At 38.9% G+C, this 15,381-nt stretch overlaps 2 protein-coding genes across 3 annotated transcripts; both read left to right on the top strand.

Moving 5' to 3' along the window:
* Positions 1 to 7,979: 7,979 nt before the first annotated feature.
* Positions 7,980 to 12,911, top strand: LOC110910737 (acetyl-CoA acetyltransferase, cytosolic 1). Its single transcript, XM_022155345.2, has 12 exons — positions 7,980 to 8,137; positions 8,242 to 8,340; positions 9,602 to 9,775; positions 9,848 to 10,170; positions 10,242 to 10,307; positions 10,752 to 10,837; positions 10,921 to 11,020; positions 11,085 to 11,195; positions 11,270 to 11,311; positions 11,388 to 11,474; positions 12,466 to 12,551; positions 12,681 to 12,911. Exons 1-12 carry the CDS (start codon positions 8,116 to 8,118, stop codon positions 12,709 to 12,711), a joined length of 1,227 nt encoding a protein of 408 aa, XP_022011037.1. The 5' UTR covers positions 7,980 to 8,115; the 3' UTR covers positions 12,712 to 12,911.
* Positions 12,912 to 13,005: 94 nt separating this feature from the next.
* On the top strand, positions 13,006 to 15,381 carry LOC110910736 (WEB family protein At1g12150). 2 transcript variants are annotated; one of them, XM_022155343.1, is made up of 3 exons: positions 13,006 to 13,426; positions 13,518 to 13,732; positions 13,830 to 15,381. In XM_022155343.1, the coding sequence occupies exons 2-3, from the start codon at positions 13,538 to 13,540 to the stop codon at positions 15,294 to 15,296; spliced, it is 1,662 nt and encodes a 553-aa protein (XP_022011035.1). In that variant the 5' UTR covers positions 13,006 to 13,426; positions 13,518 to 13,537; the 3' UTR covers positions 15,297 to 15,381. The 2 variants fall into 2 exon arrangements, with proteins under 2 accessions (XP_022011035.1, XP_035840058.1); XM_035984165.1 differs by lacking the exon at positions 13,006 to 13,426 and having other exon boundaries at positions 13,449 to 13,732.

Raw genomic sequence — 15,381 nt, 5'->3', positions numbered from 1 at the left:
GAGGTGTTTGGCCGGAAAGAAGGATTGGTGATGAAACTGGAAGATGAAGAAGGGGGGAGGAGACATCTAATTATCATTTGTTTCTCTTATCCAATTCCCCCGGCCTTTCCAAATGCGGTTATAGACTAGTTCCAGCCATAGATGATTTTGTGTCAAAGGATCTCACACGTCTGCATCAGGGTAGTGATAAGTAAGGTGCTGTTTGTTTTTTCAGATGTAAAATGTTTGTAGTCTGCGAATCACATCAGGCATCTGTAAGAGAAGATGTGGTCTAAATGTCTGCAGTCTGTAAGGAGAAGAGGGTTTGTTTTTTTCTTCAAAAACAACTTCACACACACAACACACACAAGCTCTCTCTCTCTGCTCTCTCTCTCTCTACAACCACCACCGCACCACCTCTGCCACCACCACCGCACCACCTCCGCCATCACACCACCGCCATCACACCACCGCCTTCGTTCCTCTTCTTTCACTGTTTTCCCTCTCTCTCTTGCTAACCTATCCATCGCAAACCTCTCTCTCTACGTCGATGTGTCAGATCTGCTCGGTGAGGGAAGTGTTACAGGGAAGAAGAATGAGGGGAGGGTGTTGAGGTGTTTGGCCGGAAAGAACAATCGGAGGCCGACCGGCTCTGCTCCGGTCGGTGGTGGAGGTGGTGGCGATGGTGGTGGTGGAGGTGGTGGCGGAGGTGGTGCGGTGGTGGTGGCGGAGGTGGTGGTGGCAGGAAGAAGAAGAAGGTGGGTGGTGTGTGAAGATGGTGTGTGAAGATCTTGAAGCTATAATTCATAGCTTTTTTTAAGCTATTAAAAGCTATTTTAAGATTTTTTTTTTAAACAAACAGTCTTCAAGGGCTTATGTTTGCCCGCCCGCAGACATAAGCTCTTTACAGACAATATAAGCAAAAACAAACAGCACCTTAAGTGAGTTTCAATCTGAACAAAAGGTTAATTCAATCACCTCACATCGTGCATTTCGTTAAAAATGTGTTGTTACTTTAATAGTCCAACGAGAACAATTGAATCTAAGGAAGGTGGGTTGTGAGAGTACTGAGAGTATGATTGACGGTGGGTTTTTAATATTCGGAGTTTGTTGATCACATATTCGTGGGTTGTAGTTTGGAAAGATCACCGAATAGAGATCATAGCCAACATAACTCCACGAATTCGTCTTGTATTTATCAACGATGTTCTGATATGGAGTTATACGTTCCTTATAAAAGTTTTCCCAGCTCGCTACGGATGTATGCTGTGTGGGTTGTCGCCAGAACCCTGCCGATGTTCGTCTGTTAACTACCGGATAGAGTACTTCCATGAACCTAAAAAAGCTTGTTGCTGGTGATTCCATCGTGTTCATGCGAGCAGATAACGGTGAGCTTTACCTCGGAATTAGACGTGCTAAAAGAGCGGAATCGGTGGGAATAAGTTGATTAACAGAGGATTCATCGCGTATAAAGTGGTTTATGGGAATCGTTTCTAGCTAGGGTTTGTTGGGTTGTTTGTAGCTAGGGTTCAGAATGCTTGAAGTTTTATTATAAACACCTTGGTGAAAGTTATCATCTTTTGGGTCAAGCGAATCAATGAATGTAGGAATATATTTTACTTATTTTATGTTTAATATATGAAGCATATTAAATAAGTTTTTAGATGTTGTTTGTAAGGTTTAATTGTCTTGTGTAACTTTGATTGACATCTATCATTGACATCTATATACAAAACTAGATTCTTCGAGAACTATAAAAGGAGAGAATGCGGAATGAGATTCTTCGAGAACTAGAAAAGGAGACAATACGGAACGAGATTCTTCGAGAACTAGAAAAAAAGAAAATACGGAACGAGATTCTTCGAGAACTAGAAAATGATAAAATACAGAATGAGATTCTTCGAGAGCTAGAAAAGGAGAAAATCCGTAACGAGATTCTTCAAGAACTAAACCCTTGAATCCCAACGTTTCTCCTTACATTCCTCGTCGTTTCCTGAATTCGAGTTCATTAAGAGGTAATGACTACTGACTAATTTCAAGACTGTATACGACCCGTATAAAGTTATACGGGTTGTATACAACCTTTATTAATTTTTTATTCGCCCGTATACTCAATATACAAGCATTGTTTATGTCTTGTATACAGGCCGTATAACGTTATACGACTCGTATACAATTAACCAACTTTTTTTTATTTGTATCTGTGGAATTGACAAAAACGCATTAACGTTGAGAATTTAGAACTACGAACTTTGTTTGAGTTAATTAATATGACACCAATATGGTGATATTAGAACACAGTACACTGTATGTAAACACATAGGCTTTATGATGATATCTTACAAATTGGGAACCACATATTCGTGTGTTGCAGTTTGGAAAGATGACTGAATAGAGATCATAGCGAGCCTAAATCCACGAACTCCTGCGTCTTGTATTTATCAACGATGTTATGATATCGAGAATTGTCGGAAAAGGCCCATCGTTTACCGTGGAATGCATCCTTAAACTAAAATCTCGTAACTGTGAATCTCTTCCCTCCAAAACCACCACCTTATCGCGTATGGTCTTCTTGAACCTAGATTTTTGCTTAAACGATGTTCTGATATCGAGTTATACGTTCCTTGTAAAATTTTCTGAGTCCTTTTAAGAATTTGGGTGATGATGAAGGTTCGTTTGGGGAGAATGTTATGGATTTGAAGGAAAAGGACTTTGTTATGGTTTGGTAGGTTTTATTTTGAAACGTTGTGTTTTGGTATTTATATAATATCCATTATCCCCTTGGTGGTTTCTGTACCCATCCCCACGCTACATGGCGTCTAAACCCTTGAATCCCAACGCTTCTGTCACACCCCAACCGATGGCGGAATCATCGGGGCGCGGCACTGAGCGAAACAGATTGTCCAGAAGTTTCCATAACAATTATCATTACCAATCAATTTAAAGTAACATGTCCCATACCATGCCTCAAAAGGTAAACAAATTATTACAGACAAATTCTAGGCAAATAGTTCTATTCCGACAACTCAGATTTTCAAATAGAGCAATTGTTATCTGCTTCTAGAGACTCCTGATTACATTAGTACAGACAACTATTTGTTGGCCTCTAGAAACTTATTATAGCCTCGCTTTCCTAGCAGATAAGTGTCCTAATTACCTGTCACATACGTTAAAATAAAAGTCAATACACATAGTGTAAAGGCGAGTATACAAGTTTGATAATAGCATATAGAGTTCGAAATAGTTTACACCTAACCAACACGTACACAGAGGAAAACGAAGCATGTTAATTATCGACATGAACCTGTCGATACCAATGACTGCGGGTTGACTGCCCACGGCAGTTCGTAATACATGATCACCACTGTAATCCATGCAAATAATTGTCCTTAAAAACCCCTCGTGTGAACGGGTGCTGAGTCCAAACTATAGTACTATCGTCGTTAAAGCAGGTAGACAGCATTCTATGTGTAAACATAACAACAAGCATTCATTCAGTCACGTATAACATGCGCTAACGGTTAGCGTTTAAAAGTATTGCGTAGTGCGTTTGATGTGATTTCGTATAAGTAACGTATGTAACACCCAAAAGTGCTTCAAGCAAAAAGGGATCGAGTATACTCACAGCGGTTGGATGGATTGAAGGGAGCGCTTGAGAGTAAGGTTAGCCTGAATTGTTCGATAGCATAATGGTAAGTGGCACGTAAAACGAAAACAAGTGTTGATGGGTCGAATGGCAGTTCGGTCGGATGGTAATCCGATCAGACGGCCAATTCGTGCGGATGATAATCCGTTCGGATGGTTATCCGGTCGGACGGTAGTCCGGTCGGATGACTATTCGAGTGGATTATTTCTTCCTATGAGAAGGATGTGTTTGTGTATGATGGTTTGACTTTTGAAGTTTTTGTTGTAGCATTTGAGAACATTGAAGTATCTCTACCCTTCAGGTCAGTCGATCGGACGGTCATCCGATTCGGACAGTAATCCGATTGGTTGACACTTCAGTGAGAATAAGTTCACAACAGGTTGTCGCTCGATCGGATGGCAGTCCGGTCGGGTGGCATCACTAGTGCTTTGAACATGTTGAAAAATCGATTAAGTGTTAAAGTCAAGTATCTCATGACCCGAAGAGTAATGCGGTCGGATGGTAGTCCGATCGGATAGCAATTCGTTCAATACTCAATCTTTAATAAGGATGATTAAGTGTGGGTCCCATAGTGTCAGCCGTTCGGACGGCCAGTCGCTCGGATGGCTGTCCGGTCGGACAGTAGTCCGGTCGGGTAGCTCTCCGTGCTGGTCGTTCTGTTCGTCTTTCACTTGGTTGTTTTGATTGTTTGCGGTTTTATCGAGACGCTTTGACATCGTGTCAACCAACAGAATCCCGTCTCGAACCTGGTAACCTGACCGAACAGGAATCACCCAATGTTCAATCAGTTAACCGGTTCAAGTCGGTCATTCTCGATTAACCCAAAATCGGTGATCTCATGGGTAGAACCCAGATCTTGAGTCAACACATTACTAAGAACGAGTAGAGGTTAGACCGAGATCCGATTCTATCGATTTGAATGTATTGAGTGTAAAAGAGTTGAAAGAAAGTTGGGAAACCTTATTTCAATCCCTTTCACCGTGAATATGTTTAGATCTATGAAAGATCTTTGTTTATTTATGTGGAAATCGGTTAGATTCAAGTTGTTTTTGAAGGATTGAAGCCAAAACATGTAGTTCTTCAATAACACATGATGACATCATCCTAGAACCCTTGAATCTTGGTGATTTCACGGTTAAAAGTTAAGATTTGAAAGATAGAAAGGTGTAGGAGTGCATGTAGATCAAGAAAGTACAAGATTTAGGACGAGATCTTACCGGAATTGAGAGAAATCTCAGAAAAAGGTGAAGAACACGAGCTGCTCGGACAGAGGATTTCCAAAAGTGTGAAAGTGACATGGGTATTTATAGGATTCCAAAAGAGGAAAGGGTGGGTCGGTCGGATGACACCACACCCGGATGACAGGTCGGTCGGATGGCACACCGACCGGATGGCAGCCCGGTCGGATGGCAATCCGGCCGGCTGGCATCTGGTTCGAGCGCGCGGCACGACGATTTTAGATGTTTCGATTTCGATTGCGAGCGATGCAAATGCGATAGAGTTTCCTATTCAAATTACTTTTATCCCAACCACTCATATCTCGCACTATCTCTTCTCCACCAATTATCATACTATATTAACATACAATCATCCTTAGTTCGTATTCGATTTGCGATTGCGATTCGATTGCGATTCGATTGATTACCACACATAACATAAATAAACATGCACAAGTAACACATAAGGCACACACACACATATAATAATCACCAAAATGTGTAGTTCGAGTTTGCGAGCGCGATATTGATTAGATTAGATTGATTAGCGTTTAGTTAACTTTATCGCATTGTTACTTCCTATTATTCACATTCGTAAAGCGATTCGTAGCAATAAATATACTTCGATTACTGCGATTTTAACTGGTTACTCCACATAATACAACTAACGTAAAACACAAAATAGACTATATACAGTCAAAGAAGTCAAAAACAGGGATTGAGCAAGGAGAGACAGATTGCAATTAGCAATCTTTTCTCCCTTTGACTTCAATCTTGACTTTGACTTTGACTTTCGAAACACGGGGTGTTACAGCTTCTCCTTAAATTACTTATCATTTCCTGAATTCGAGTTCATTAAGAAGTAATGACTGCTAACTAATTGCAAGACTGTTTGTCGGGCTTCCAACGCTCACACAGGGTGATCAACAACGCTGATCTGGAATTGGAGAACTGTTGTGGGTGGTAGTTACACGGTCCTCTGCCGCCTTGGTAGTTTTTACCATATCCATTATACCCTTTGTAGTTGTTACCATATCCATTATTTTATTACGTTAAACTTGATCTTATTTCTTGTTCTGACAATTTGTAAGATAAACGGTTGAAACTGTACAATAATAATGATTCAACTGCTGCTATTGAGTCTTCCATGCTTGTTGATTGTTGAACGGGTTGAAACTGTACAATAATAATGATTCAACTGCTGCTATTGAGTCTTCCATGCTTGTTGATTGTTGAACGGGTTGAAACTGTACAATAATAATGATTCAACTGCTGCTATTGAGTCTTCCATGCTTGTTGATTGTTGAATGGGTTGAAACTGTACAATAATAATAATTCAAGTGCTGTTATTGAGTCTTCCATGCTTGCTTTATGTTTATCAACTGGTAATTTGTCTGAGTTTTCTTTCTCTTTGATGAAATGGGATTTGTTTCAAAGTAAAAAGAAAACTAAAAGCAGATTTCCTTGATAGTTAAAAGTCGTCTTTCGTCGGTCGGCGCAAGGGAAATTGGCGGAACCCGATTTTTGCGGTGTTGCGGTCCACCATCTTGATTGTTGGTCAAATGAGGTTTGGTGTTGAACATAGACTATTTGGATTTTGTTGGTGAAAGATGAGAATTACTAGTTCTCTCTATTGTGTGATCTGGCAGTCTATATAGTGTTCAGAACCATTACCCTACCTTATCGGAAATTCGATGAGGTAGGGTAATGTGATCGGACTGCAGAAGCCGTTCGATCTGATGGTTCTGAATACTATATAGACTACCAGATCGAAACCCTAATGTGTGAATATTAACTAAAAAAAATCCAATCAATAGCCTTTATCAGTATATCTTATTTTATACGGGTCGTATAACTTGTAGAGTTCGTATACACCATATTATTAACCTATAAATAAGCAACTTAATTATGCATAAGGTTGTTGTATCTTTAGCTTTGGTAGTTTTTCAAAAAAAAAACAAAAAACAAAAATGGAATTTTCCTTTTTAACCCTAAAGTTTTAATTTTTGACAATTTAACTTTAAAGTTTTAATCTTTGTTTCCTTTTTAACCTTAAAGTTTTAATCTTTGACATTTTAAATTTAAAGTTTTAATCTTTGGTAATTTAACCCCTTTGATTTTTCACTTCTAATTCAAAATTTTCCATCTTATACAATTTAACCCCTTTGATTAATCTGATTTTTCACTTCTAATTCAAAAGTTTCTATATTTTACGATTTAACCACTTTGATTTTTTTTTACTTATGTGTGGTAATCTTGGCTTTGGGAGTTTTTCAAAGAAAAAATGGCTATGCATATGGTTGTTGTAACCTTGGCTTTGGGGGGTTTTCAAAAAAAAAAAAATTGATTTTTTACTTTTCACCCAAAAGTATTTCATAAATTACTTTTAACTCAAAACTATATTTTTTTTTTACTTTTAACACAAAATTTTTATCTTTTTCAATCTATCCTCACCACTTTTTTTACATTCAACTTTGGTCCTTTATAGTTTTCATTTTTCGCTTTATGCTTCGTTCTAAATTTTGTGACTTAACACATTGCAGCGTGCGTCTTTGGTTTAACATTTTTACGTTCCGTTCTAAATTTTGCGAGTTAACATGATGCAACGTGCGTGTGTGGGTGAACGTTTTTACATCGTCTATTTTTTTTCCGTTTGACAGGTTCAACATAACGTACACGTCCTAAATCGGCTTAGTTATAATTAAAGAATCCCGCCGCATTGTAATTCTAGTTAAAATAAAATTTTAGCATGAGTTATTATTAACACACTAAGGGTATACGGGGCACCATGCGGGGAGTGGGGCGGTGACCCAAGTCCCTGAGCGGGAACACCGCCGCCATCCCCGCGGTGAGGCAAATCGGGAAGGGGGATCGGGGAGGGTTCACCACATAGAAAGAGAGAAGAGAGAGAGAAGATTGGGTGAGAGATAGAGGGGAGTTGATGAGAGAGAGAGAAGATGATGAGAGAGATTAAGAGAGGAGTGCCGTCATCAAATTGAGGGTGTGAGGGGAGTTTAAGAGGAAAGATGACGTGGTGGCATGGGAGTGACCCTAACAAAAAAGTGAAAGAGAAGGTTATAAAAGGTACGGAATTTGGAGACAGTAGTCAAACAGCCATTGGCCATGACACGTAACGTAACACCTATCCCCTCCCGCCTTTCAAAAAAAAAAAGATAAAATAAAAAAATAACTATCCCCTTCGTTCCAACTACTTTCTTCTTTGACTCAGCTATTATTGTATTGTATTGTCGTTTCTTTTCTTTTCTGCAGATCATGGATAAAATTAACCCTCGAGGTACGCTTCATATCCTGAATTCTTCAATTTCACTAATTTGCACTCTCCAGTTAAACCCTATGTGTTTGCTGAATCTGAATGTGTTATTGGTTTACTTATAACAGATGTTTGCATTGTGGGTGTTGCACGTACGCCTATGGGGGACTTTCTTGGTTCTCTTTCATCTTTGCCAGCAACCAAGCTTGGATCCATAGCTATTCAGTGTCAGTTACCGATTTTTACATGTGTCCTGTTGGTTTCTAGCATCATTTACTCGATATTTAGACACAAATAAGCTATAAAACCTAGGCGCACCGCCTTTCGTACCAGATACGCAAATAATTATATAATTTTTACAAATTTTCTATTGGTTTCTAGCATTATTTACCCTATTTAGACACAAACAAGCTTTGTATATTTTTTAATTTTGAAATTACATACCTGCACAAATATGGGAAATTCATGAGGCCAAAGTTGTTAATGGCGAATAGCAACAAATGGCGATAAGGTACCTATATGCTACATAGCGAATAGCGATAAATAGCGGATGCTATTTTATAAATAGCGATACACTAGAAAAAAAAAACGTTAAAATTTTTTTTATATGTATATTATATCAAAATACCCTGGTATATACGCTATTTTACATGTAAATTTAACAAAAACCTAAAATCCAGCTATTTTAATCGTTATTTATATTTAAAAAATAAAAAAAATAAACTGAAATCCCGCTATCTATGGCTACATACCTTGTAGCGACCTTCGACTATATGCTAAGCTATTCGCTATAGCGACCGCTATTAACAACTATGCATGAGGCGCACGCCTTAGGGTCAGCTATGTAGCACGGGGACTCCATTTATGTGGCCGTACCCGTATCGGGTACTTGTCGGGGACGGAAACACCATGGGTACTTGTCGGGGACGTTTCCTAAACGTTTCCAATGTCGGGACTCGGGACGTATCTGGTAGAAGTATCCAGCCCGTTTCCATTTAATTTTAGGGTTTTAACCCTTTCAAATTCCACAACAAGCCATTAAATAAATAGACCTATCATATTCGGCTTCGCTAATCTCTAAACTCTCAAGTCTCATCATCTCTAATTCTCTATCGATTGCCGATCTCTCACTAGATGAACCGGAATTTGAAAATGATTTGATTATTGATAATTAATTACCTTTGGAAGATGTAGTATTTTTGGAATTTGTTTAATATATTTTATTTTTTTATTGCCGTACCCGTATCTTGAAATTTTGAGTTTTGCCGTTCCTCGTTCCCGTATCGTCCCCGTACCCCGATCCCGTACCCGTTCCAGTGCTACTTAGAGGGTCAGTTTTTTGCCAATAAAACGCGCCTCAGGTGCGCCTCGTGTAAAAAGCGCACCTTATGTAGCCTGAAGCGATGAGGCCTGCGCCTTGCACCTAGGCGCGCTTTTTATAACCCAAGTTCCCACGGCGTTAATTAATCTATTTCTGTTATATTGCAGCTGCTCTGCAAAGAGCTAATATTGATCCACACCTAGTGCAAGAAGTTTTCTTTGGAAATGTCCTCAGTGCAAACTTAGGTCAAGCTCCTGCAAGACAGGCTGCGTTAGGTGCTGGCATACCGGATACCGTCGTTTGCACAACCATCAATAAAGTTTGTTCGTCCGGGATGAAAGGTTGCTTCTACCTTCATTACTACCTATTAATTCTTATTAATCAGTTAAAAACTTAATATTGTTTTCTTGCAGCAACCATGATTGCAGCACAGAGCATCCAAGTTGGTGCCAACGATATCGTGGTCGCCGGTGGCATGGAAAGTATGTCTAACACACCTAAATACGTAGCGGGCTCAAGACGTGGGTCCCGCCTAGGACATGATGTGATCATAGACGGCATGATTAAAGATGGCTTATGGGATGTTTACAACGACTTCGGAATGGGAGTGTGTGGCGAGTTATGCGCTGACACCTACAAGATAACAAGACAAGATCAGGATGATTATGCTGTTAGAAGTTTCAACCGTGGAATTGCTGCGCAAAAGAACGGTGCTTTCAAATGGGAAATCGTTCCGGTGAGATTCGAATGTTTATGATGGTGCGTCTGGAAAAATCGTCTAATTACGATTTACAATCATGGTGTTAGGTGGAAGTTTCGGGGGGAAGAGGGAAGGTCCCTACGGTTGTTGATAAAGATGAAGGATTGACAAAGGTAAAATTTTGAGTTAATTACGTTTTTCGTCCTTGTGGTTTGTTGAAAATAACCATTACAGTCCATTAGTTTAAAAATTGCCAAAACAGTACCAGTACTTTCACTTTTTTAACAATTACAGTCCACCTCCGTTAACCCCATCCAATTTATCGTTGAGTTTTTGGTGAAAAGACTATATACCCCTAGGCTGTGCGGCAGAATGTCGGTGGGGTATTTTAGTCTTTTCACCAAAAACTTGAACGATAAATTGGATGGGGGTTAACGGAGATGGACTGTAATTGTTTCAAAAGTGAAAGTACTAGTACTGTTTTGGCAATTTTTAAACTAATGGACTGTAATGGTTATTTTCAACAAACCACAAGGACGAAAAACGTAATTAACTCTAAAATTTTAATATTAGTAGATATCTGTACAGTGGCATGATTACTTTCGTATTCTCTGTAGTTTGATGCTACAAAATTGCGGAATCTGCGACCGAGTTTCAAGGTGGAAGGTGGTTCCGTTACTGCAGGCAATGCTTCAAGTATCAGGTATGTGGTCTCGTCATGCTTTTGCGCGCTATTAATGCACCTTGTGAGTTGTGTGAACATAACTAACGGTATCCCCTCAACAGTGACGGTGCAGCTGCGTTAGTGCTAGTGAGCGGAGAAAAGGCGTTAAAACTTGGATTAAAAGTGATTGCTAAAATAAGAGGTTTTGCTGATGCTGCTCAGGTAATCATCGAAACTTGCAGCTTATTTGGTTAAGTATGTGAATTACTGACGATTCGGTGAATAGGCCCCCGAGTTATTTACCACGGCTCCATCCCTTGCTATCCCGAAAGCTATTTCAAATGCTGGCTTGACGGCTTCTCAAATTGATTACTACGAAATAAACGAAGCGTTCTCGGTAAGTATAGACCCGTTCTTTTCTTCAGCGCCTTACGTATGCAGTGGTAATGAATTCTCTCTTTGGGTTTGCAGGTTGTGGCGTTAGCAAACCAGAAGCTGCTAAAAATTGGTGATGTGAGTCTTCAACTTTTTTCCGAATGATGAAATCAATCATCGTTGTCAACATTTGACATACACGATTTTGTTACAGAGTCAACTTAATGCTCACGGTGGGGCTGTATCGTTGGGACACCCGCTAGGTTGTAGTGGAGCTCGGATTTTGGTCACATTGCTAGGGGTATGTTTATGCTCTAAATGATACGGGCTTTTCATTCCAGTCAATATGATTTTTTATGTGAAACTAGGTTAGAACCCCGTGTATTACACGGGTTGAATAAATGTAATTTTATATATTAAATAATAAAAAAAATTATATCTTAAAAAATCATGTGTATTACACAAATTAAATAAATGTAATTTTGTATACTAAATACTAAAAACGTCATATCTTTAAAAAACCCGTGTATAGTCGGGTTGAATAGATCTACCAAATGATAAAAAAAATTACGTCATTAAAAACCCCGTATATTACACGTGTTGAATAGATCTAAAAAAGATTTATATCTTTAAAAACCATGTGTATTACATAGATTAAATAAATGTAATTTTGTATATTAAATACTAAAAATGTCGTATCTTTAAAAACCCATGTATAGTCGGGTTGAAAAATCTACCAAATAATAAAAAAAAATTATATCCTTAAAAACCCCGTGTATTACACGTGTTGAATAAATCTAATTTTACATAGCAGATGATAAAAAGTTATATTTTTAAAAACTTCGTGTATTACACGGGTTATATAAATGTAACTTTGTATAGTAAATAATTAAAAAAAGTTAAATTTTTAAAAACCCCGCGTTTTACACGAGTTGAATAAATATAATTTTGTATACCAAATAATAAAAAAAGTTTTTTAAATTTTTAATAAATTAAGATAACATTTAATATTAATTTATTATTTATATATTTAATTGGAAAGAGAGGTATTTGTTTTAAAAATATATTAAATTAACAATTTAAATTTGAGGATAATATTTTATTAAAGTATTGATAAGATTTAATATTAATTTATTATTTATTTAGTTAATATATAAGATAAGCATAGATTTGATGATACCTTCAATGAATGACACGTGTCCAAAAGTTGGTTTCTTTTATTATAGTAGATAGATTTTGGTTATGTGATCCAACATTCGTTGAAAATAAAAATACAAGTCGTCCGTATGCAGGTATTGAGGCAAAATAACGGAAGGTTCGGGGTTGCTGGCATTTGCAACGGGGGTGGAGGAGCGTCTGCATTGGTTCTCGAGCTCATGTAAGTTTAAAATTATTAAGTGTTGGTGAAAGATTTAATGTGAAAACAGGGGACTTAATTATATAACTTTGATTAAGAATGAATGTTTATTAGTTTGACTTATTTGACTGAGAATTTGGGTTATTGCAGGCCAAGTGCAGGGACCCTATCCAAGTTGTAATAAACCACTGCCTTTATATTTCATGCTCATCTCTATCTTGAACTTATTATGTACCGTGACGTTCTGTGTTGCGGATTGTGGAAGAAGAGAAATAAATATGTAACATATAATAGCTAAAATAGTTGAATCTCTGTTTGGATGTTGTGTATTCTTATTTCAAAAGCTCATACCTCCTGCTTTGAGGTTATGATGATCAAGTATGTTCTTCTGTGGTCACAGAAATATAAAGCGTATAAGCGTATATCATAGGATTAAGCACTTATATTACACATATCTTGCATAGGGTGAAACTGAGATCGACGGAACAAAAAACAAGAACCTATAGCGATTCTTCATTTCTTCCGTGCATGCAACTGTTTCTCGGTTTAGCGAAAATTGTTTTGTTTTTTAAGTTGGTGAAGGAACACATTTGTTTTGGTAGTTCTTGTGCGCGCGCGTGTGTATGTGTGTGTGTATATATATATATCAATCTCACGATTCCTTCTGTCGATTATATAAAACAGAAAATAAGTAAAAATTTCTATATATAGTCACCCCCTCTACTTGGCAGGGATATGATGTCCCATAAAAACAGGTTAACCATCCTTTTGCTTTTGGTTTTGACATCCAATTAAGAAAACACAAAGGGAGAGGGGGAATGATCTTCATTTCATTTCTCTTCTCTCTTTCAATTCCAAGGTTACAACATTTTGGGACAACCTTATATATGTTTTCGGTTAGTATTCGCTCATCTCGGTCTTAATTTCTGTTTCTGCCAAAACATATATGTATGTATTTATATTTGGTTTCTGTTTTTCTGGTACAAGATATTTCCGATGAAGCCGGAATGATGTTTGGGTTTCAAGTAAGAAACCGTCAAAATGCAGCCGCTTCTCCACGCGCGATCGAGCCAGCTTCCCCATCGGTTGGGGAAATTGATACCAAACCACCTTTCGAATCTGTCAAGGCCGCTGTTAATTTATTTGTCGAAGCACCTAAAGCCGACAGGCCTGTCCTCAAGAAAACCAGAACTTTGGGAGAGGTATGTTTACGTACTACGTACGTACGTATAACAGCCGAACCATACATGCATGCATGCTTAGATTTTTATCTTATATCGTAAATGTGTCTTTTGAAAGAGCGTGTTGGGGAAGGAGACGCAACTTCACTGGACGCTCAAGGAGATCGACAAGTACAAAGAACATGTGAAAACTGCGGAGTCTACAAAAGGGGAAGCACTTGGAGAACTTGAAAAGGCGAACAAGACATTGCAGGAGCTAACCCACAGGTTAGAGGCCGCAAGCGAATCAAAACAGTCGTTGATAGCGGCAACAGAGGCTGCTAGGACAAAACTAAAATCCTCGTGGCAAGAAGCCGTTGAAAACCAAAGCAACCAGTATAAAGCAGCCGCTAACCAACTTATTTCAACCAAGCAACAACTTAACAACCTCAAACGGGATTTCGAAATCGCCGTGGTAGCAAAGCAGGCCTCGTTTCAGCGGGCTGCAGAAGCCCAACATGTTGCGAAAGTCAACCGCAAGAAAATAAGTCAGCTCTCCAAGGATGTTGAAGCCATGAGTCAAACCCTTGAGCGCATCAAACTCGCGTCTGCAAAAGCTCAAGAAGAGCATGACAAGCTTATGGAAGAAAAACAAGCTTTGTTAGAATCCAAGAAGAAGGCGAAGGAAGATATGGAGTTGGAGAAAACGGAGTGTCTATCCAAGAAAGACCCTTCGGCTGGAAATCTTGAAAAACGGTTAGAAGAAACAAGTGAAGCAGTTAACGTACTACGGGACCAACTGAAAGAGGTGCGTGCGGCAGATATGGAGATGTTAAGGAATGCGAATGCGGAGGTGGATGAAGCTAAAAGGAGACTTGGAGAAATGAAGGAGGAAGAGAGCGCGCTTAGAGGTGTGGTGGAGTCGTTAAAGCGGGAACTCGAGGATGTAAGGAGGGATATACGTGTGGCCAAGGAAGATGACTTAAAAAGCGAACAACTGCGAGGTGAATTAGAGCAGATAAAACTGCAAGTCCAAGAGGCGATAACGAAGGAAACAATCGCAGCAACTCATGTAAACGAACTAGAATCCAAGATACGTGAGATGTGGTCGGAGGCTGAAAAGGCAACGCGACAAGAAGAGGAAATGAAGAGACAAGTGGAAACACTTTGGCGGGAAGCTGAACGGTCAGAGCTCGCGATCAAAGACTCCGAAGCCAAGCTGGAGATTGCGCAACGACAGGTTGAAGAAGCAAAAGCGGCAAAGGAGCTTGCGGATGATCAGATCCGTAAACAGTCCTCCAAAAAGAAGGAAGATTGTAACGTCGTGGATTCAAATACCATCACGTTGACTACACAGGACTTTGAAGCGTTGAGTAGAAAAGCTGAAGAAGCAACGAGTTCGGCGGATACGAAAGTTGCAACGATAAAGGCTCAGCTTGACGCGATCAAAGAAAAAGAGAAAGGAATCCTTGACAAGCTGGAGAAAGGCATGCAAGAAAACAAGGAAATACAAGAAGAAATTAGCAACGCTCAGCAAACCGCAGATGCAGCACGCCAGACTGTAGAAACTGAACTCAACAAGTGGAGACAAGAAACCAAACAATGATCCTCTTTGTGTGTTCTAAACATTAACATATATAGGTGCTCAGAATTTTAGTACAAGTTAAATGATATTTCAAGTTTAGTAATAA

Source organism: Helianthus annuus, chromosome 15 (assembly GCF_002127325.2).
Source record: "Helianthus annuus cultivar XRQ/B chromosome 15, HanXRQr2.0-SUNRISE, whole genome shotgun sequence".
Classification (NCBI taxonomy): domain Eukaryota; kingdom Viridiplantae; phylum Streptophyta; class Magnoliopsida; order Asterales; family Asteraceae; genus Helianthus; species Helianthus annuus.
The sequence above is the reverse complement of the archived record's forward strand: the minus strand, read 5'-3'. Positions and strand labels throughout refer to the sequence as shown.